This window comes from Haliaeetus albicilla, chromosome 2 (genome assembly GCF_947461875.1).
Source record: "Haliaeetus albicilla chromosome 2, bHalAlb1.1, whole genome shotgun sequence".
Taxonomy (NCBI): domain Eukaryota; kingdom Metazoa; phylum Chordata; class Aves; order Accipitriformes; family Accipitridae; genus Haliaeetus; species Haliaeetus albicilla.
Genome location: NC_091484.1, coordinates 48,425,469 through 48,450,179, shown reverse-complemented (window position 1 = coordinate 48,450,179; position 24,711 = coordinate 48,425,469). Strand labels below are relative to the sequence as shown.

Here is a 24,711-nt window from a genome sequence, read left to right as displayed (position 1 = left end):
TGTTTGATCAGACCAGCATGGGGTTAAGCGCCCTTTATCTTTCACCTCTCCACTTAGAGGACCCTACTACATTGGTGGGGGTGAGGATAAGGATGAGAGAAGCAGCATCCAGCCCTGAAGGTATACAGTTCAAATTCTGGTTATTTTAAGAAGAAGAACCTCTAACACAGCTGAAACTGAAGGTCTAATTGTAGGATTTGTATCCTGTGGGTTCCTGAGCTGCTTTGGGTTGCAGACAAATTCCTGATCAAAATGTTTTAGATTTATTTTTTTCATAAATTATATCTAGTGATTAATACAGAAGTAGCTCTGCTGATTTCCAGATTAATCCTGCTGTGCTAAGAAGATATCAATCATTTTATATTCTGTTCCCCTCCAGCTATGGTAAGAGGCCCATTTGTTTATACACCCATACAATTTTTTTGCAGTTTGGATCTTAATTGCAACAGCAGTGATTGCAAAAGAGCTGCATAATATATCACACCAAACAACTGCAAGCCTAAGCTGAGCTCTCATTATACATTCCTGGCTTAAAGTTTCATCAGGCATGTTCACTACAGTAAGACCAGTACAACCGTCTCTGTGATGGGAGAAGTGTGCCACAATAGACAACAAAGTTTTGTGCAGAATAAAAAAAGAGAATGCAGGGAACTGTGTTTCCTTCAACAGTGTAACTTCCATGGCTTAAGGCCTTTCATAGTGTAATTCTAGAGGCTCTTTACAAACACAGTAATCATACCTAATAAACGCATTATAATGTGGGCATTCTTGGATGCATTTTCCACTCAGTTGAACCAACACAAAGAAAGATTCTGTCATTTGCCTAAGCAGTCACTAATTTAGCAATAGGCAGGAATGGATCCTCCAATTTCCTATTCTCATTTTAGAAGCAGTTAAAGAGGTTGGATTTTTTCCCACCATTTTTATTGAAAATACATTTTGTTACACTTCTTCCAAACAGTTTATAAGTGTATATAACTACTGCATTACGGACTGCCCTAGAAAGACACGTAACTTGACTGTATATGCCATAAGACGTAACCACACTGCTTCCTAAAATGAAAAAGAACTCAAAACATATGAAGTGTATCAGGAGAGAATATAAAAGAGAATTTAACAAAAGGACAAAAGGAATCCACCCTGGATCTTTTGGTGAAGAAAACCAACTGAGGATTATTAATGGCCTCAAATATTCAGTGGCTGTGAAAAATGTTGTCAAAAGCTAAACTGATCCAGAATAGAAACAGAATAGAAAGCTGAGAAGTTGTGTGAAGAAAATATTTCTTATTCTTTTTCTTAAACACTGTTTTAATATTCCATACATTGTTCAAACAAAAAGCGGATTTGGATGTATTTAAATAAGGAATTGTATTAAAACTAACAACTACATCACTTAAGTTGTAGCATCCCTGAATTACAGTTTGTGATGGCTTTGCATATTCCTAACTTTACAGCTAACACCCCTTCCACTTTTTATTATCACCTCGTTATTCCCATTCTTCCTTCATGATGTTATGGTGACTAAAAAATATGTGACTAGAAAATAGTAGCCTTTCATACTGCAATCCCCTGACTTCCCCTGGGGGAGTGGATTACTGCATCATAATACTGGTATCTGTTAGTTAATGCTGTGGGCTTCACTCAACTTCAAAGCAAAGATATTAAAGGCTCGTTTTCCACTACAAGGCAGGTGTATTTTTATTAGCTCTTTTTCAAAATTGCTATGACTTCACTTGTGGATATCCCGCCAACAGCCATTATTGAAAGCTGGACTATAATTGCTAAGGAACATGCAATGTCTGAAGCACTAAACCAGTGTTACCGCAATCTTCCAACAATTGACTGAAACCAAGTGTTACATCATTAAAGCTGAATTACAACACACCCATGGCGTGTTTTCCATGTGTGCTATTTTAAACAATAGTAGAGAAAAACCTGGCTATAAATTCACAGATCCCCAATTTGTTCAAAATTCATGAACAATGAGGGCTGTCTGACAGGCTCTGTTGGCTCTATTTTAGTCAGAAATGTCACGCATCATAATTAAATGTCTGTTTGGCTTTTATTGGAGATGGAAATGCTAGCTTTAGTTATAAATCTAAACAACCTGTCACAAGGGGAGACTCCACATTTGTATAGTTTAGGAAAGTTTAGCAATTGTAATTGCTCCAGGAAAGACAAATAAACTAATGGAAACTGTTCTATTTCTTAATCGGCTTTGCATTGGAAAAAAATAAGCTAATGTGGTTATGGTATAGCTTTCATCTGGTTTGGACAGAGTTCTTTGCTTTGGTAGATTAAGTTAGTGCACCAGTACTTTCCATTGCTGTTGCTTAATTTTCACGCAGAAATTAACTGAAGACTACAGTGATCACAGCTTCTAGGTTAATAGAAGAATGTCATTGACAAGTGGCAACAAAATACCATCAGTCTTCCAGAAAAATGTTTAGTTCAATTCTGCGCAGTTTGCCCTGATGTTGTCCAAGTGGAAATATTTTGCTGTCACACTGGTATGCAGAGGCTATTATAGTTTAAGCAAATCCTGCAATTTTTCTACTCGGCTTCAGAAATTTTACAGTGCCCAGATTCCAGTGGAAAATATTTGATCATTCATATGCTTGGATAGAAATTTGTCACCTGGAATAGAAATCAGGGTAAACCTGCCAGCATCCTTATGCAGACAAGCTCTGCAAATATATACTAGGCAAGATCTCTGCCAACTAACTTGTGTCTGGCCAATACCACCTTTCAAATAGTCTGTGAATACCAGCTGCCAATAAAGATTCATTATACCATGTATAGGTAAATATTATTTTAGCTTTTGCATCTACAGTTTTAAGCTTACACAGTAGCAATTCATTTGCTCTCCACATATTACCTGTCTGCAAGTTTCTGTGCAGTAGCCAATCACAATATTCACACTTCTCACTAGCACCTAAACAATATTCTTCTTTTACTTAAAATAGATCACTGTCAGATGCAAACATTTCCAAGTTATGTTTTTCACTAACATACAAAGTACTTACTATGGCTATTTTAAATAGTAATATCACATGCAGAATTTCACAGTAGATGTTATAATTATCTAAGTCTTTTCTTGCTGCACTGCTTTTCAAGAAGCTAATCTTGGGTTCTATAATATATTTAAATGTAAGCCAATGTATAATGTCTTCTACTTCTGAAAATGTACACATATATTAAATTAATGCAAAAATAATACTATATTTCTCATAGTGAAACTTTAGAGACATTCCCTCAGGCATGGTAGATCCTCCAGAATAGTCCCAAATCATGCACTGGCTTACAGTTGTTAAAAAAATAAAAACATTTAAGAAGGGAATGTGTACCCCTTTTACCATAAATGTTTGCTTATACATCTTCATTCTCTCTCGTTTAGAAAAAGCCCACCAACACAGATTATCTCACTTCAGAATACTATTCACTTTTTCAAAATTGCACCAAACTCACTGTTATGAAACTTCTCAAGCAGTTGTTGTTTTAATTTTCACTTTAATTTTACCACTGCTTTCACCTATTAGAATTACATGAGAACAATCCAGTGAATTAATATTTGATCCCTACAAACATGTGATAGCAATACCATTTAGCAATAATTTTTTTCCATAACATTTTCCCATTTACTTGACAAATTAGGTTGCTTTCTCTTCTCCTTCCTTTCCTTGTATTGCATCCTTTCACACAACTTCATCACCTTATTTTTCCTCACCTCTTCCCATCATAAAGTCTTCTAGTGTCCTTATGTCTCAGTAGCACTTCAGTTATTTGAAGCCCTCTCCCAAAACCCTTCTTTATTGTTGCCCATATATTACTTCAGATTTTCTACAGGGTTTGTTCTTTCCTTCTTTCTGGAAATGTTTGTAAATACTAAGGCTTATTTTAGAAGGTCCTTTTTCATATGAAGAAAGCTAATAAATGAAGTTTTGCCCAGGTTAAAGGCAAGCGTATGTTCTTACGTGCACCAGCCAGGACAGCTAATGGCAAAGATTTAACTCCTTTTTAGCACCCTGACCTCTAATTCTTCTGGCTATTGATTTGTTACAAGCGTTGTTTACTGAATTCTCAACACAACTTCAATTTATTCCTGCTTTTGCAGAAGACAATGGTGGCTGAACAATTGCTATATCACAGATTAATACTTAGTCAATTCTCTCCGACAATAGTAAAGTCTGTTTGTAGTAATAGAGCACTCTACTGCAGCATGACCAGAGATCACATTGGGTCCCAGTTGCCAGAAAATTTCATTTTCGTGTGCTTCAAAAAAAACCCCAAAACCAACACCCAAAAGTCTCACCACCACGAACTTGGCAAGGATAAATCTATTCACTTGTTTTATGTAAAGAAAAATGTCCAAATATACAAGATATTTCTATCATTTTTTTCTTTTACTCAAAAGATCTGTTGTGTAGATCTTATATAAAGAAAGTTTATTTTATGCCATTATGTAGGGTTCAGTAGACACATCAAGTTTTTATGCCATCATGTACAACTCAAGATACACCTAGTTTTTGTGCAAGCTCTGTCCTTGTTCTGCTTTTGTACTCCTCTAGAGATTAATACCGCCAGCACAAATTCTATCGTCTCTATGCAGATCCCACTCTCTTCTCCAAGTCTTGTCCCCCTCCCCTGCCAACTAAATTGCAGCCTTCCCAATATTATTGTGTGTCTGATTGTCAGTTTAAGTTAAATAAATTATTTATCTCCTCTGTTTCCAACTAAATTTTGCTTCCTTCTTTCCCTATAATTCTAGGTATCATCATCACTGTTTTTATATCATCTTTGATTCCCATCTCTCCCAAGATTCCCCATATCCACATACACAGATTCTTTCCTAATAACATACCTGAGATAATTAGTCTTATTCATTCATGCATCTAGGATTCTCATCCAGGCCCTTGTCTTCTCATATCTCCAACATCACAATGCTCTCTGCTATAACCTTTATACATCACTGATGTCCACCCAGAATGCTACTGAAATAAATGGGTGTTTTAGACCTTCCATTTGGCTATGTCATTCCTCTCTAGGTACCTTTCCTTTGGCTCCCTTTTCAAAAGTAAGAAAATTTTCAACATTTTAAGGATCTTTTCAGCATATCTCTCTGTTCCCTGAGCTAATTCTGTTAGTTCCCATTATCAACGTGCTCAATTTTCATAGAAATACTTTGTGATTTCTCCACTGGCCCTAATTCTTGTCCACATTCATCTGCTGCCTTTTATCTCAGTTTACACCTTAGTGCCTTGGAGCAGGACTATCGTTTTGTTTTGGGACTTGACAGTACCTTGAAAATACCTGGATGCCAACTAGCTTGACTTCAGAATTAACAAAGGAAGTATTTACTCTTAAGCAGTACATTGCAAACAGGGATTGTAGTGAAGAAGTATTTTGCTACTTGCAGTCCAGCCTCTCATTAGTGCATTAAAGTACTGTAGAGTGAATGGACAGCGGGGTGCTTCAGGACCTCCTTAACGCAGCAAAGGTCAAAACCACCCAAATTGTTAACAATGAGATCCCTAAAGCACTAAAACAGTTAAAAAGTATTTACCTCTCTAAATATTTTTCATCAGATACAATATCAATTTTCATATTTGGAAAGCATTTTTTTAAACCAGATTGTCCAGAAGAATATTTTAGAGCTGTTCTTCCTGGCATGTAACCACACCTGTAAGGTGAATATAATTGTTTGTGTAATGGAGGGATTTATTTACATTGACGACTCCACAGTTTTCCTCTATCATCTTAACAGTGAGAGCAAAAAAAATCAGGAAAGCAAGCCACTAAACTACCAAATTTCATCTAATAACAAGGCAATCTAGTCTGTTCAGCAACATACTTCAAAGTGCATATTCAACCAGAATTTTTCAATTTTTTAGCTCTCATTAAAATAAAACAACGAGGTGTTTCATGTGTTTCATGTAATGCTAAGTGTTATTTTTAAGCTAAGCAGTATGAAAATGCTGGATGAGAATCAGCTCCAGAGAGCTGGCATTCCTTAAAAATTACTGTACATGAATAGTTACACATGCATAATTATATAATTACACTTGATGGCAGCAATAGCACATAGAGAAGTCTATTAATAGCACGTAAAATCTGCAGAAATCTCATGAAGATGAATATCCTCTGAAAGTATGAAAAGGTGGCACTTGGTGCAGAATATATTTTAGTTTTACATTTCAGCATGACAATTACCATGAAAGAAAGGATCAAAGTCAAATGGCACAGCTGGCAGCTTGAGAATAATTTAAGAGGTGTACTGGCAATAGCTTTTTGGTTTCAGCAAGATGGACTGCATTAACCGTAATAGGGAAACGATGGTGGAGAAAAGTCATACAGCATTCTTGCCTGGCATTAGTACAACATTAGCTGAACCTGCAGTTTTAATAACTTCATACAATTTTTAAGGGAGAAAACTTCTGCTAATGAAAATGAACAATAGCAATGTCTCCTCTGCAGTTTGGGACAAAACTACAATCCAGCATCACCTTCAGGCTTAAATCACTGGTTCAGGAACTCATGAGCACTGGGGAAATAAAATTAGCATGTGCCTATAGTATATCCAACCACGGTTTCTTGACCTTGTCCCCAAATTACAAAGAGATAATCTGTCTGCAAGGACATGACTAAATACTTTAGAAATCAGGGCAGCTGGGCTGGAAGGATGTAATATAAGCTGTGCAGATAAAGCTGTATAAACCCAAGGCTCTTCTCTCATTTCCCACTCTGTAAAGTTGGAATTGTACAGTATTGCAGGAGTGGGATCACAGAAGCAACTTCTTATCATTCAGTTCCTTTACAAAGGAAGTAATAAAAGGAGTTTGGGAGAATGTACAGATCCTCCCTACTTTCCATCCTTACCCTAACTCTCTCCCAGATCATTACAGGTACCCTTTGGACCAGCTGTGCCCTGCATGGACTGGAGAGGGTCTATCATGTCTGCCCCCCCACCCCCCCCCACCCCCTTTCCTTCCACTCCACTTTTAACCTGGCTAATAATTGAATATGAATACTCTGTCCAAAAAAAGAATAATGTTGCATTTGATAATACACTTGGCAGTCATCAATTTCCAAGTCCTTCCCCCAAAGAAGACCATACCTTGGACTGAAGGCAAAAGTGTGACCTGTCTTAGCTGAGTTTTCCTTCAAACAGACAGACATTCAGCAGAAGACCTACCTACCTTTGTTTTGAACGGTATTAAGCATAGCTTCAGTTTCTTAGCAATTAAGCTAAAATGGTTCCCTTTCAACCACAATTTTCCAAAGATGAGTTGCATTGTGAAGACTCCATCTAAACCAAGAGGAAAACATTTGTCCACACACAAACAGTTCTGAAAACCAGAATCTCCACTGCCAAACATATTACAGGTTCTCCAAAATTACTGACGTATATGCCCAAATATGCACAGTCTAACACACGCAGATTTTACAGTTGCAATATGCTTTTGTGTAGAATTTAATAGTATGGATTACTGCACATTACAAAACAAAATAAAATCATGAAGACCATGCAATTTGATCTCCACAAAGATCAAAATAAAACAGCAGAGGATGTAAAGTAGTTTGTCAGGCAGATTTTATGTGGACTGTCCAGGAAAAAATGGACCAGTTTTGCTTGCGTGCTGCTTTCACAGCTATTATTTTTGTTAGTTTTGCAATCTGATGCTTTTGATTTTTATTTGATGCTAATAAGTTCTGAAAGCCACAGAGTTTACAAAGCCAAAAAAATAAACCTGGATCCACTAAAGATCCTGTTTTCCTCTTTCTTAACTCTCCAACAGCCAGGAGTGGAACTGTCCATTTTACGTCGCTGGAAGGAGCAGAATTGGTTCATCTAGTGGATTAAGACTCTTTACAAGAACCTGGCAGAAATTACTAAACACTTAGAAGGTGATAAATAGTCCAATAAGATACTCAAAACCATCATGTTAAGATGGAATCTATTTAAAAATTAAGGCTATAAAACTATAATTGTTCTATCACTGTTCTTAATCAGAGTAACACTGTGTAAATTGACGTTACAGTGGGAAAAAGAAGTTATATAAGAATATACCATGCTATTATTTAAATTTGTTTCCTGTTCTTTGATATAATTCATTGGTGGCTATGCACTACATATACACATACAACAGAGACTCTTCCCTTCCCCGTCCCCCCTTAGATGAACCCAGCTCTCCTTCAAGCTATGAAAGGGTTTTCTGAGATCTTCACAGAGTCTCTACTGAGAATTTCTTACTCTAAAATTATCTATTGGTTTCAAGTGAGCTACCTTTGAGTAATGTAAAATGACAGAAAAAAAAAAAAATCAGGGTGTGAAAAAGCTGATCTGAATCTCAGGTGCTAATATTCTACCAATACCAAGGACTGCGTTAAAACTTCACAGTGTTTGTTTTTTTGTAATATGCAGTATCACTCTGCTAATGGAAAGCTGCTTAATTCCAACAGCAAGATGCTCATATAGCCACTCAGACAAAACACTCACTAATCTCCCTCTGCTCTTGGAATTAGAGATGGGAGAATTTTATCAATTTATTTCTTGAAGCGTGTCAGTTCAAGATTAATGAACTTACAGCAAGTTGAAGACTCTTGATTTTATTTTAAATGGAGAACTTTGCATGAGATGTTTTTGTTTCAGGCAATACTTTCTTCTGGCATTTGACTGTTCTTATTTTATAATAGTGGGGAAACAAAAAAAAGGTAAAGTGAAATAAAAGTGTATCAGCCCAGGTAGAACGAAACATTCTTATTACCCACCTTCAGCCTCCCACTTGTTTGCGTTTGTCTTCCATTTTTCCAAAAGAAGTTAAAAGATTTCCAGTTTTCACGGACCTCAAATTATTTTGCAGGTTTTATTTTATTTTGATTTGGTTAGCAAATCAGAAGTTTTCGTATAGCTCTCTATTACTTGAGTCAACAGGGCAGAGCACATTGAGCAATGGCAGCTTGAGACTCCAGCAGAGTCTTTAAGTGAGTCTTTACTGACCAATTCAAATATTCAGCACACTGTTAGGACAAAATATGTTCACTACTGCGTAGATACTGACAGAGGGCCATAAAATGGTATGAAGAATTCTGTCTGGAGCAAATAGATTTGGTCAGAAATCTTAGCCTAGGATGCAAATAAACAATTGCTAAAACTGGTTAAAATTTTTCTTTTTGGAAATTCCCCATGAGTAATATTTACTTTTTTGCTTTTTATTTTACAAGTTCTTAAATTAATTCCTCTGTGTAAGTCCTCATATTAGTCCTCTCCATTTCCTTTTTTTCATACATAGGAAAAAAAAAAAGCAAAAATAATAAAAGGAAAGAGAAGGAGAAAGGAAAGTTAAAAATTGGAACCCTTTATTTAGAAAAGTCTCAAATATTTTTCAGTGCTTTTTAAAATATAAACTTATAAAAGCATATGCCTTTTTTTTCAGCCATCTGCACATTTTAGACTTCTATCCAGAGGGCATGGCAAATTCTAGCCAGTTGTACCTTAATTTTAAAATTTATGAAGCTTTTCTCAGTTGCTGATATCTTGGTAACACATTTTTAGGTCCAGTTTACAAGTCCGGCAGTTGAATTCTTGCTTTTTACATGTTTTATAGTCTGGGGATGCATTTTAATAAGCCTCAGATAGCCCCAGAAGCTAATTACCAGCCATACAAATAGTATGGAGAATACATTTGGAATGGACTTGGTTTATGCCAACACTTTCATTAAAAGCAAAGACGGCCCAACAAGATATTAGAATTAGACTCCTGAACACATCTCATACTGTGCAAGAACGTACTCAGCTGAAGACAACAGAGAACTTAAAAAAATATGTATACATAAACCCCCAAGTTTTCTAAACAAGACAATTGTTTAATAGGCTTCACTTGAAAGTCAGGAATAAAAAATGACCAGGAATTTAACTAGGATGATGGCGGCTCTATTCACTGCTTACATAATGCACAGAAGTGGGGTAGGCCCTTTTATGTATGCACAAAGGCAGACGTTATAATCTAACTAGATCGTTCGCAAAGGAAAGTGGAGATAGGTATAGAGACATGTAGATATAAAACAATGCAGTTAATGGCCAGATTCTGCTTCTTAACATCCTGTTTAACCACCACTTTTAACCATTTCCTAATATCTGACTGTTCTTTGTAGCCAACTTGCATGAAGCCAACAAGAAGAGAAATAAATATATCTAGAGATTTATAGTCATGCAGATGTGCAATGAATCCAGGTAATAGCTAAGGACAAAATATAGCATCCTTTTCTCCATAAAACCTAAAATGTTCAAACTAAAACCAGGCATTTTCAACTGTATATTAGCTTCCAATCAGCAAAATAAACAACCTATTCCAGGCATTTCATGGGCTCCACATGAAGATAAACCAAACAAATTCTGTCAGGACAGATGGGATCACTCCCAGACTCCATAGGGGGTTGCTGCATTATTTTGCCTTAGCTTCAAGTGATAACTAGAGCTTTACATGTACTTTTTGCTCCATAACACCTATTCCCAACTTTTAAACATACAAAGTGTTTTGTGTGTTCTGCATTTGGGAATCAGTTGTTAAACATAGCATTTGCTAATCTTCTTTCATCAGGCAATTTTTATTTGGCATTGGCAGGAGAAGGAAATTTTAAAACATTCTCTTTGCCTTGCGTAATACCCAAATATAAATATATATATAGCATTGTTGCTTTCTTTATATTCCCTGACTCTAAACATCATAGAAAACAGAACTCTTACAAAGGAATGATATAACAAGGCAGTAATAAATCACAGCACAGATAATGGCTTGATTTTATCTTACTGATCTACTGCCCACATTAGACAAGAGGCACTGGCTGGTTAGAATTTAGCATGCGATTGCCCAGATGTCATGAACTAGTTTTTAGTCTCTGTGGTTATTTCAGGTGCTGCTAATAGAAAAACAGAGGCTTGACTTTTACTGTGCTTTTCTTCCTTTGTTGTTCATAATAAGCTTCTGAAAAAATAGACTGAGCAAAAGATTATTTTTTTTCAATCATCAATTCTAATAAAATATATTATAGAATATTTGGAGTTAATTTCTGCTTTCCTAAATAGAGGTATTGATTTGGCTTTCAAATGGCCTATATTACAGCCCAATTCTGAGGGTCCTGAATGTTGGACATTCTGTTCCAGAAATGCTAAGTTTTCACAGCTGCCACATTCTGCTCACTGTTACAGAAGTGGGAAGGGACGTTTATGGGAAGAAGAATCTTGTACCTCCATTTCCCTTGCAGGACATATAAACTGAGTAACCCCGGACTGCATGTCTTTTTTACAGTTGGGTTTTCTCTATTTAAATCTTATGAGACAAAATATCCAAAATGCTTTAAATACTAGGCTGGTTCTTTGCGGTCACCTTGTATCTGCCAAACCTAGATTTATTCACCATCAGAAATAGCTAGCTTAATTAAAGCTGTCATCTCCTAAAAGCCAATTCAATCCCTCTGCCTGTCATGTTGAGGATAAATTCAAACTAAGCCATCTGCCTTCAGGGTCTTGGGAACACAGGTACAGCTCTCCTCTCGTTAAGATTAGGACAATTCCCACCTGCCATTTGCAATAGTTTTGGTGGCAGACTACCTGATTTTGGAAAGAAGTCTACTAATTTTGCATATCAGGTTGCCCTAATGAACACATACACACAGGTGAGCTTGATAGGCTAAAGACAGCTGGGCTGCAGAGCACACGCACGCACCAGCTGTGCATGGCAGGGCTGGAAGGCTCCCCGCTCCGGGGTGCTCAGCGTGCCTGGAGGACGCAATCTGACGGATGCAGAAGGTATCTTCTGCTCCTCCCCACACCATGTGTGCGGATGGGAAACCTCAGCAGGCAAGACAGTGTCTTTCATTCGGGATGCAGCAAGCACCATTTTACCCTTGCCTTTGACTCAGAGACTGCAGTGTGCTTTACGCTACACCTTTAAATCAACTCTGAACGTAAAACGTGTAAGAGTGTAAACTGATCAGTAAGTGCTGGCTCTGTCAAGCATAGGAAACACAAGTCTGCTCCAACTGCCTTTGCATCTCTCCTACAGAATCCAAACGGCGCGGGGTCTGCCTGTATGCCTGCCTCTCACTCCAGCGTATGCCAGTGCTGCCTGCGTTATGATGCAGAGGTGCCTCCATGCTTACACAGATGACTAATACTGCAAACAAGGCATTCTCTGAGTGTTCCTTCACTGGAAGTACTTTTTTGAGCTCTTTAAAAGGGGGAAAAAAAAAAAAAAAAAAAAAAATTACTCTACAGATTAGTTTTCCTAACAGTACAACCTCTGGAGAAGAAATCTAGGTATGAAACAAATATATGCATTTGTGCATTTACAAAAAAGATATCAGTTAATACTCTAGTACCGGAACTGCAATTACACAGACAGAAACATCTGCCCATGTGGAATATCTCAGTTGTCACCAGGGATTAATATCGGTGAAGCAATTCACTGGTATGGAGATTTTTATTATTATCCATGTGTTATTATGATGTAGAAAAACAAATGGAGTTCGATGGGTTTGCGGCATTACTGGCTTTTAGAAAAATTTTGCTTTGATTTATGAACCAAACCAGTCTGCAATGCAAATTAGTAGCAACGTGTGTGAAATGGCACAGTTTCATTTTTACAAAGATGCCCTCGGACGTATAACTGAATATTAATGATTTCAATTGGCATGACTGTTACCTTTAAAATGCAAACATTGCATATAGATACAAGCCAACCGCTAACTTCTTTGGACTAAGAAGGGTCAGAAAATAAACTTTATGACTATCAATGTGAGTGTTGACAGAACAAACCACAAAATTTCAGACAGTATACGTGAATAGGTATTTTCTATCTTCAGAGTAACACCTTTGCTTCATCTTTGACTGCATGCTTCTGATTTCTATTAAGTATGACTACCTCCTTGTCTTGTCAAGCAATTAAAGTGACAAAAGTAATAGCAGATGCCTCTTTCCTAGTTAGAGCTACAGCAACAGACCATAGCTTGCATTTTATTACAACCACTCTATACAGCCTAATAATTGCAAGGTAATTGAAAAGATCCTGATAATAAACCACCAGTTTACTTTTTTCAGACAAAATAAATATATAACCCAATTCAGGCTTCATTTTAATGACACATTAGATGGTTTCCAACTTGTCTTGATTTTTGTTTTATTTTATGATTGTAAATAAACCCTGGAAAATTCCTTCCCCCATTTTACCACCTGAAACTGCAGCTGTTGGCTGACACTATCAAAGCCTCGCAATTCCGAACTCACGTGCAAATCTCATCAAGTGCAGACACTTCTAATTGATTCCAGAAGTTTTTCTTTTGCTAAGATCAGCGGGCAGAAGAAGAATAATGAGCAGCTTTTAAGCAGAGGGGGGAGGGTGTTGAGCTCAGGGAGTGGAGATTTTAAAAGCTCCAGCTTGGCTGCTCTGCCAGAAATGCGGAGCAATTTTACGGTCAATTGGCCAGAGCATCTGGAACTATACATCATAGTCTTTAGTTGATGGTGGTGAAGCCGACTCTCAAACTGGCTAAGTCTAAAATCAGTAATGACTCTGCTGTCACACCTAAGTGGAAACTAACTTAATCTACTGCCAGATTTTACTGTGACTTTTTCTAAGGGACATTATTCCCCTTAGGGCAGTTGTCAAGAATATTAAAAGTCCAGTCCCTGGGATACACTGTATGGTATAGTGGACTTTTCTGAATGAAGCTAACATAGAAAATACAGATTACAACTCCTGTTTGTTTAATTCCATGTGTGTTGACAAGGCTTTTTATCATAAGGCAGTAGAGTTTCCTTCCATCCCCAGCTTCGTTTCTAAAATACATTTCAAATACACCAGCCAATCTAGTTAGGGCACAGAGACTGCCTAAATGCTGAGGTCGTAAATCATAGCACAGGGCATGGAGCTTTCACCTTAATGGAAACCAAATATGGGATATGCTGCTCTTTGAAATGCGGCACAGATGATCATAATGAGGGACCAAGCAAAAATGCTACAGAGCAGAAAACCATCACTGAAGTGGAAATAAGTTCTTATGAGTAAATGTTTGTTTTAAGTTAGTACTCATAAGTCAGTATTCCAACGCTGGTAAATTACACTAAGAAACAAGTGAGGTAACAGCAAGTCTTTGTACGATGAAAGGAGAAATAAGTAGTGTGGTAATACATCACATTAAGAGGGACTGCTGTGGAACACAGAATACAGTGCAAATCAGTTCTTTAATAAAGAGATATTATATATTTTATCCAGACAAATTAGCTGACACACTCGTAAGAAATACCAGAATTGCATCAAACATCAGAGAAGCAGTCCATTTGGTACAGAATACTGTCTCCAAAAGTGTCTGGAACAGCTGCATCTAACAAGTTTAGATACTGAGGAGGGGTAAATAAGCAATTTGACCACAACGAAGTCCATTTCTGCCTCCATTAGTTAAGGGCTGAGTTATACCCTGCAGCACAAGATTTTATGTGTCTTCCAAAGTTGGTTATATTTCTAATGCAACACATGCCCACATAAAACAGAAAAGGAAACAAGTTATTCATTCATAATAGCACACGTGTATACAACCTCTCTTCTTCTCTCTTTTCCCCAGTGAAAGTTTTGCTAGACTGTTGTCCTTCCTACCTGTAAATTAATACTGCCTGCCAATGCTTTCATAGCCCGGCAGCCCAGGAAGCTGCAGTGCGGGAGGAGTCTGGATGAAGAGATTTACTCCCAGATACAATGCCTTAGCTGAAACAAAGATAAAAGGCAAACAAGCACGTCAAGTTAGACACCTGTATTTCCTCCTCCAGCTTCCTCACTCCTAGGCCCTTAGTTTAAGAGTCTTTCTCAATACTGAGTTGCAGCCACTATGAGAGTTGGTGAAAATATTTAAGACAAGAGTTCCAACAACATGTCAATGGCTCTCATTTCTACTTGCTCCTCATTAGTACTACTGTCAAATAACAGCCAGCGCTTGACCAAAATCAGCTCATGGAATATGCTGGCCGATGCCAAACCAGAGCAGTTGGATGGAAACACTTTGAAGAGGTGCACCATCATCACAGATTTATTTTTACATATCGTGCCTGCTGAACTGTCGCATAACTGAACACACAAGCAATGTTTTCTGCTACCTCCAGGTTGTTAGGAGACTCCAGGCCGAGGCTGACAGAAAATGATTTGGCTTCAGTAATACACATGATCATCACATTACACAGGCATGAAGTAATCAGCCTAAAGGAAACTAACTAGCATAGGATGTGGCAGCACAGATCTTCAAGCAGAAACACATTAGCTCCTCAGTTTACTGTCTATAACCAGTCAAATATATCTGTGCTCTATCATCAAGGTTTTCAGTGACCTCCATCCAAGAAACAATTTTCTTAAGATTTAAAAATTTCCTCAAACATCACCGCCTTTTTTCTTAAAAACAAAAAAAGCACAAAACAAACCCTGCTTCTTTCACCTATCCACCCATATGAAATACATACAGCACAACGAACAGAAAGCGCATGCTGAGAAACGTTCATTGTTCTACCTCCCATAAGAAAAAAAAATATCACTTTTCTAAGTCTGATGACTTCCAATTATTATTTGGAGAAGGAAAGGACACCGGGAGAGATCCCCCAGGAGTATATCTTGGAAGGACTTCAAAAACAATAGTAGGGAGAACAATATCTTTAAATGATCAGAAAAATAACATAATTTTCACAAGGAATCAAGGCTGGTAACATACAACTTTAAAGTATCAATAGATCCAATGCTGTGCTTACTAGACTGTGGACACAGTTAACAACCATATTAAGAGTGTAGCTTCAGCAAAAGCAGAAGTCTTTCTTGCACACCTCTAGCTTCATTTTACTTCCACCCTCCCTGAGCCTCAGCATTAGGAATCTTTCTTGCTCCACAGCAAGTTGCATCACTTACCTGAAGAACAATCTTTGGCTGCATAAGTCAGACCAGCTGGCCAACCCAATTAGCTGGGCAGGGAGAGTTAGAGGCTGGAGCCAGAGGGCAGGACTGCTCCTCCTGCTGGAATTGCAGTCCTTAGCTGCTTTTTTCACACCCACCTGAGCTACTTTAATGGCAAAATGGGAAAGCCTGGCTCTTTGTTTCCTCTACTCTTTTCTCTTCTCTCACTGCTCCTCTAGTTTTCTCTCATTTCATCTGTATTTTCCTTCTAGTTTTCACCCAGAAGGCCTTCCTCCCATGTAGAAGTTCTGATAATTGTCACACCTTCTTATGAGCCAAATGCAATCATTTGCAATTTAAATCACCTATTTTTGCTACTTAGAGTACCTGCAAATAGTACTGCAAGGATATTTACTTCTGAAATCTTACCTACTGGTTCTAAAATATTCATGAGAAATATGAACATATGAAATATAGTCACAGAAAAAAGCAACATGTATAGACAGAAGTCACATACTTTTTCACTAATGATTCAACATGCTGTTGGTAAGATCAGTCTTGCACTTATCTGCTGCAATGTGCACCATTAACTTAAGAATTATTTGTTAAATTCTAGACACACTGAGTAGTGCCATCATGCCTCCTACAGTTCATTTTTCTTCATCCCTAAGTAAGTGCCCTGAAAGGCATAATTTATAGACCAAAGAAAAAAAAGTCGAGAGAAATTCTTTTACATGATGTCATGCATTCATTCCTATTGCTCGTGAATACTGGCTTACTAAAAAATTGTTTATTTGGTAACATATAAGGATGATGATGTAAGGAGGACGTTATTTAAGTATATTGCAGATTATGAGTACTAGAAAAGTAACATTAAAAAGATCAAAGTCAGCTAAATCTAGGTGTATGTTAAAGATGGAATATTTACATGAGGCAAACAAAAAGATTAAATAAATGTTTTCATTTACACCTCTCAAAAATTGTAAGTGGATTTGAAAATGAAACAGAGCAAAGGAAGTTGAAAAGCAAGCAGATAAAAATTACTAGGACATATGTAGCAGAAATTTTAAAAATTGCTTATAAGCTAGATCTATGTTTATAAGTCTCACAAGATATTCAAACTTATCAACACTATTGTACTATGAAATACAGGTATTATGAAGGATAGATAACCTGTTTGGATGTTGAACAGAAACAATTCTTAGGACAAATTTTTGACCTAATTTCTGAGAAAACCTTTTATTTATTTGTTTGTTTATTTATTATGCTTTCTGGTACTGTTGGTTCAAAATGATGCGGTCAATATTGAGCTAAAATATTAAAATTTGAAGACTTTTCAACACAAATTGACAAATCTCTGGCAGTTTCCCTTTGCTTAGAATTTTTTGATCTTAAGTCCCATTATAACAATATTACCACCTATAAGAACATTTCTACAATGAATCCAGAAACTGTATAATTCATTGAGAGTAAAAGTGGATCATTTATGTCAAAAAGGGGGACTCTCTGAAGTTTATCACAAACATTTAGACTAAATATAAGAAAGAAATTTTTTACGACGAGGTTGGTGAAACACTGGAACAGGTTGCCCAGAGAGGTGGTAGATGCCCCATCCCTGGAAACATTCAAGGTCAGATTGGACAGGGCTCTGAGCAACCTGATCTAGTTGAAGATGTCCCTGCTCATTGCAGGGGGGTTGGACTAGATGACCTTTAAAGGTCCCTTCCAACCCAAACTATTTTGTTATTCTATGATCACAAAAGCTATTAATATCACAAACTTGTTGATTTATGATAAAATGTAAGTCTCTAGTGGTGACATATTGGCATTACGCAGAAGCATTATCTCTTCTGCTCTCACTGAGAGCAAGCAATTTATAAGACAGACACCTGTTCTTTCAGTATTTTCAAAGAAAAAATATGAGCAAGGTACTCCTGTTTCTTGTTAAAAATGGACTACTTAGTGCCAAACAAGAGACTAAAAAAGGAGTAACAGAGAAGTATAATATAAAGGATAAATGGAAAAACATTAGACAGAAGAAGGGATAGGAAAGTACAGTAGGGAAGAACTCAGGATGGGAATAAAGTTAAAATTTTAATGACAGATACATGTAAAGAACAGAATAAGAACTATTCCATTTTGTGTCCTTCTTCATGAAAGAGTAGGAAACTGTATAGTTCCCTACAAACAATAGAAATAACAATCTGGTAATTTTACTTCCACTCGTTTCTTAGTAAGAGACGCTTTTACATATGTGCACACACACAGAGCTCAGCAAGGCAAGCACATGTTTTTGGGTTTTTTTAAGTGGGAGTGTATATTTTGACATATAATTCTCCCCAAATTCAGTTAGAATACCCAAATAATTCAAGTCTGAGAGCTATATCTCAAGGGCTATAGAATTAATTGCCAAATTTTAGAATTTTTTGCTTCAAGCCTATCTACTGTAGTGGGTTACTCAGTAAATAATAAAAACATTTTCCAAATGATATTTATACAAGTAAAATCCTTCAAATATCTGCTGAGTTCTGGCAGACTTCTCAAAGGAATTCAAGAACTGTTTGATTTATAAACCAAAGGTTTGACAATGTAACAATATGGGAAAAAAATTAAAACAATTCTTGATTAGTGGTATTTATCTAGCTTTTAATATTGTCCAATACTTATTGTTTCCTATCCAAGGCAAAAAAGAAAAAAAAAAAAAAAAGACCCACAGCAGCATAAGATATTTTTCCATTCTGCTATTGCCTGATCTCTCAGAAAAGCAGGAGAATCAGCACCCCTACCAGAAACCTCCAATTAGGAAAGTTGCTATAAATTTTGCAGATGTTTCAAAAGAAAGGAACCATTTCGAACTTGGTTAAGTCTCAATCCCTACTGTTTTATTTCATTTTTTCTGGTTTTAAGCCAAAAGGTAACTTTCTGATAACAGTTCTACTAGTCTAGCAACCTGTTCATAACCTTGCTGATAACTGTCTTTGCTGGTAACCAGCACTAGGTAGCTTGTGAATGTTATTCATATCAGAATCATATTAATAATTCAGTGTTATTTAATTCAGATAATATTAAAAGAGTTATTATGAAATACCAACTGCACTGAAAAAAGAAAAAGGTAGATTAAAAAGCAAAAATCACAAACAGGGTAAAAATAAGTCCTAAGAACACAAAAGCAACCATACTTGATCAGACCAAAGGTCTATTTAGTCCAGTATCCTATCTTTGTCAATGGCTAAAAGTCTGCTTCTGAGGTATAAGTACAGAACAAAATATTTTATATTTAAGACTCCTCCAGCCTCCAAGCATTTTCAGAATTGTCTCATGAAAGGTGACTTAATCAATTCAAATTCAGCAACACATTTCTGTTATTTACTTCAAAGCATATGGCCACTGATATATTATTTTTGCAAGAAATGTTAAATATACACTTTCCTGACTTTTTTTTTCAATGGAAATTGGAATTGGGAGCAAATCCCAATAATTTTCTTACAAGTTAATCATAAAAAGTGAGAAATAAAGAGATAAAAAAAGAAAAAAAAACAATATTCTACTCAAATAGTATAATGTTAAAAAAGGAAGCAAAATATAAATGTTTAGTGTTTCCTCTTTTACTAAAGAGATAAAAAATCTAGAGTCATCAGCGCTGATATTTCAAAATAAGTGCCTTACCTCATATGCATAGCCCAAGGAAGAAAACTGACTCCTTAAGTAACCATGTTTGTACACACCTACGAAGACTAAGCAGCGGATGATTTCCAAAATTCGTGCTTCGGGCCTAGAAACAGGAAGTAATTCAGATTAACATCCAATTTTTTCTTCTTTGTTAACTTCGGTGAAAAAGAGAATGTAGAAACAGTTTGTGATGTCCTGTACTTACATCAAGTCATCTTTCTCAACCTTATAGTTAAGTTTTTATAGTATACACCTTACATGGACCTATAACACTGAATTTCCTGGCCGGGGGCGGGGGAGAATACACATACTCACAAACTATATATGAGCTAACACAAATGTAGCTGTATATATAGCTATTATCTTTTGACCTCAAAAATAACAACAGCAAAATTCTGAAAACTGCTACATGAGTAGTTCAGAATCTTTTCATTGGTCTACTTTTAGTAAATTAGTAAATTTTTACTAATGCACATTATTAACTCGCTAAGTTATACCTCTCTGGCATACTGACAGATTTTTACCTGTCCTGAAATAAGTTGTTCAGTCCATACAAGTGAAAGGTATTCCTTTCTGAAAACATAATGAACAGCAGGTGCAAAGCCGAAGTGGCACCTCAATCTCAAAGGAAGCTTCTATTCCAGATTTCTGCTCTGGCAGGCAAATAGTTTCTTTGTAAGAAACCGTAGCTGCTATTTACTCTTCTGTAGGGTCACGGTGCCTGTATGGACTACTTCCATAGTGTATGCCTCAGTGGGCTGGTGTATTCAAGATCCAATATGATTTGAATCCATACTGATTAAATTTAGTCTTAAGCTTACAACATCCTTCACGTGATTTTGAGTCTACTCTGAGCTACGCTGAGTGCTTTTCCTGTACCATCACTGTATCTGACACCTGTGGCATGCTACACAGGACTGGCACAATATGGTTGCAGTCTGAGCTTGAATGGCCTTGGGACAGCCTGCAGGTCTCACTGGCCTGCCAGCATCCCAAATCCAGAGATGTGGACCCAACAAATGCAAGCACAGAGGGTGACATAAGTAGCCCATCCCATAATTTTTCTGCAAGGCACAACATTGATATAGCCGCTTATTGCTATGGGAACACTCCTGGGTTTAAGTGCTGGCTAGTTATGTGTTATTTTCTAGTCAACAGACAACAACATATGTGTCCGAGTGTATCTATATTTCTTTATCAATATAGTTTCTGACACACTTGAGATTGCCATGTAACGATAAATAATGCATAATGAGAGAAAAAAAGAAAAGCATGTTTTGTATCTTACCTGTTCTCCATAAGCAGTCCGAAAGAGGTCAAGGACAGAATGATAAAGCCAATTCTCAGGAGAACAGTTCCCTGTGATAACATCTGTTAAAATTAGACAAGGAATTTATTTAGAGTAATTTTCTGAAGAGAAATGGAGTTTTAACAGAACAGGAGCTTCAACTTCCTCAGTCGGTGATGTTAGTGTCTGCTTTTAAGGCAATTCGTTACTTTAAATTTTACAACAAAAATATCTGCTCTGGATAGCACACTTACCCGGAGTAACCACCTTTATGCCTGTTTCCTGAATGCTGTATTTCCAAAATAATGTTTAAGATATTCTCTTCCGCGCTATGTGTTTTCCCAAAGTTACTTGATTCCCTTATGCCTTTACCCAAGAGGGAACAAACTTATTTCTAGATAAAAATCCCAGAAACCCTGTTCTTTTTCTTAATCTTATGTTACCAGGTCTTTACAATACTCATCCATGAATCCCAATGGATACCAAAACCAACACACTGGTAAGAATAAGAATTCACATGACATGACAACATGACCATATTTAAGAAGAAACAAAATTAATATTGTCCCTTCATGACAACTCAACACTTGATTCCCAATTCAGCAAAACTCTTCAACTCATACCATTAACTTCAACCAGACTTAAAACACTTTTAAACATTAACATGTGTGTTAGTACTTGGATGAACAGCAGCGTGAGGATTTATGTCCTTAAAATTTACATCGAAATGATATAAACAAACCTCAGGAAAACAGAAATTCGTTTCATTGTGAAGTTTGAATTTTTTCATTTATTAAATATTTTGTATATTCTACACAGCTGCCTTTGAAAATCAAATATTTAATCACTTTTCTTGTTCCCTCCCTGACTTCCTTTCAAATATTAGTTTTGAAAAGCCTCTGCTTTTTCATTTAAAAAACAACAAAAAAACCAAAACAAAAGTAGTGGATCTGGCTGAGTTATAGGAATCCTTTCTGGCTTCAACAGCAGTGGGGTCTATGAACAGCATCTTGCACTTCAAGATTGCAGGCACTGGAAAAATAAAAATCTATGAATGTCTGCCCTGATTTCAATAAATCCCACTCAGTGACATGCCCACCTTCCTTCGGTGGTGGCCCCTACCCCTCGAAGAGATCTAAGGTAACTATCTGTGAGCGTGGGAGGCCACAGGAGGATATTCTCAAGTTTTACAGCTGTGTGAACTTACAGTGCCCATGTTTGCAAAACACATCAAACCACACACTCAGGCTGGGCAGGTTTCTGTTGTTTTACTGAAGAATCACAAGCACCTACTTAGATATCTTTAACAAACAGTTATTGAACAAAGAAAACACAATCTCAGCAATGAGCGAGCTAAACAGCAGCCTCCCCAGTTTACAAGCCAGAACACACTTCTCACAAATGACACCTGTCAAGCCACTCTGTTGCACAGATTTATACCAGGACAGATCAAACTCATTACTGCATTGCTACATTTCCAATCTGTTCTATCCCTCCTTACGATAAACTTACAAAACCTCAGACTGATGATTACCACCACCATCTACTTACACGTAGACCTTGAGAAAGGATACTCTTTACACTTTCCTTATGCTCTTATCCTAGGCATCTGCTATTGGCCATCACAGGAGACAGGATATTGAGCTAGATATTGAATACTGGAGGGACTCAGTATAGCAGTTGTATGTTGAGACTCTTGCTCAAGTCCAGAAAGCAAAAATGCTCTAATGGGCTTATAATCCTTTATCAAAGTTTGTATCACTTGGAATACATTTGCAAATTCCAGATACGAGTTTTAAAATTTTTCAATAAAAGATTAAATTGAGGGAGTTCATTTTGAAAACTTCAGTTTCTAGAATCTGAAAACCCCACAGCTACCCTAAGTTTAAAAGACTTTCCACTGTTAACATGAAGCAATTTGAAGTGACAACATTTTTGGACAGAGCTTTTTTATAAAAATCAGGCACACACTCTATTTCAGTTTAATAAAATGAGTAGCTCTTAAACTGCTCATCTAGCCACAGTAAGTTCAACTCCCACTTCAGCTTCCTGTAGAAACTAGGTCACACAAAAATTCAAGTGGACAAAGAAAAACATGATTTGCCACAGGCATAAGGGAACTCACCCATAAATTTCTTAGAAATGTTTTGATATGTTTTTCAATTATTGTCACTTGTCAAATGAAGGATTTTTCCAGGGAAAATTCAAGACGTTCCTCCTTAGAGACTGTCCTCACTTTTAAGTTGGAGAATTACACCTTTTTTTAAATGTAGTCCTTCTGACCAGGTGGGTCTGATTTTGCTTTGTGTTTCCAGTGCAATGCACTAGCTTCTACAGACTGCCTTAAAATTGTTCCCACAGTGGTAGGGCACTACTCTGAGAAAAGGAATGTAAGGGTTTGTATCCCCCTCAGGCAGGAAAGAGAAATGAACACCAAATCCAAATGTTAACCAAGTCATGTAATTGCTACATTACAATATATGGCTAAAATCACACTTTATGGAAAATGAATGAACCTGCAATGGTTTTGAGACAACAAATGTTCATATTTATCTCCAGGAAGGATCCAGCAGTACCTGCTATGAATGAATAAGGGTGTCTCCAATTTCCAGTTTAAAAGAGCTGCATGATTTCCCACTTTTCTCCCCTTCCAGTGTTTCTGAGCTGGCTGGCATTAGACAGCCAGTCACTAAGTCCTAGGCGTCTGGGTTTCCTTGTGATTCCTGTTTCAGAAAACTGAGGTGCTGATTCATTCTACCTTCCATTAAGTACCTTTACTGAAGTGCCTAAAAACCTGTTACTAACCTAAGCTTTCTCTGTAATCAGTGGGGAGAGAGCACTTTTTGAATTATTCTCTTTCTTGCAATCAGCCAGCCTGCAAGTCTAGAGGCTAAATTTGGCCCCTGCACTAAGAGTTGGATTTGAGTGGATGATGGAAACACTTCTCCAAGCAGACACTTCTGGGTCATATTTTAGTGGTGTTTTCTCTCATAACGTCTATCAATATTTTTTCTTTGCTTAAAGATATATTTTAATTGCCATTTCTAGAAGAGTAGGAAAAAAATTAAAATTACTGTTTTAAAGTTAACATATTTTCAGGAAATAATAACAATTTTTATTATTGTTATTCTATTATATGGTTGTTGATGGACCTTGAAATAATGATGAGCTTGGTATTAGAGACAGTGTAATAGTGTAATTCAGACTGTAGCTTCCTCTCTACAAAGAAAGAAAGGATTGAATACAAGAATTTGGAGTATGACTCTGCAAAATTCTCTTAAACGTTTTCTCTAAGAGGTGCAAAATTGGAGCCTGGAGTTATTATTTGACTCTCCACATTTATCTAACCACAGAAGAAAAAAGCATAGATTAAGAACTTGAATGGAAATTAATAAATTGCAGTTCAAAGATGGATTTCCAGAAAAAAAAAAAAAAAGAGAATAAAAATACATTTTAATGTCTGTTAGTAAAGCAGAAGAACTGAAGCAACCTTATAATTTAGGAAAATCAAACTCAAATATAATCAAGTTTTTATCTTTAAATGGTTAAAATGCTATATGAGGTTTTTCGGCATAATAACTACCCGAGCCAGGTATGATCATGTTTTACAGATTTTGTTTTCAGGTCAATTTCCATTTCTCTTCAGATGCTCTCCTACTTGAACCATAACATTTTGAACACTAGCTGTTTGTAAAAGTTCTTATGGTCCAATACCATCTGTGGCTCAGAATGTGAAGGACTGGACGACTCTAAAGCACAACCTGCAGATTCACAGTTAATTGCAAAATGGCACTATCATCAGACTCACACAAACGCATGGCACCGTAATGCCCG

The 24,711-nt window shown here is 36.8% G+C and overlaps 1 protein-coding gene across 2 annotated transcripts in view; it reads right to left on the bottom strand.

The window, feature by feature from the left end:
* AGMO (alkylglycerol monooxygenase) overlaps window positions 1–24,711 on the bottom strand; it is a 200,484-nt gene that overhangs the window by 65,005 nt on the left and 110,768 nt on the right. For both annotated transcript variants that reach the window (XM_069774164.1, XM_069774171.1), the window contains exons 11-12: window positions 20,878–20,960; window positions 19,587–19,692 (exon numbers count right to left, since the gene is read on the bottom strand). In XM_069774164.1, the coding sequence (XP_069630265.1) occupies window positions 19,587–19,692; window positions 20,878–20,960 (189 nt within the window). The remainder of the gene's footprint in view (window positions 1–19,586; window positions 19,693–20,877; window positions 20,961–24,711) is intronic.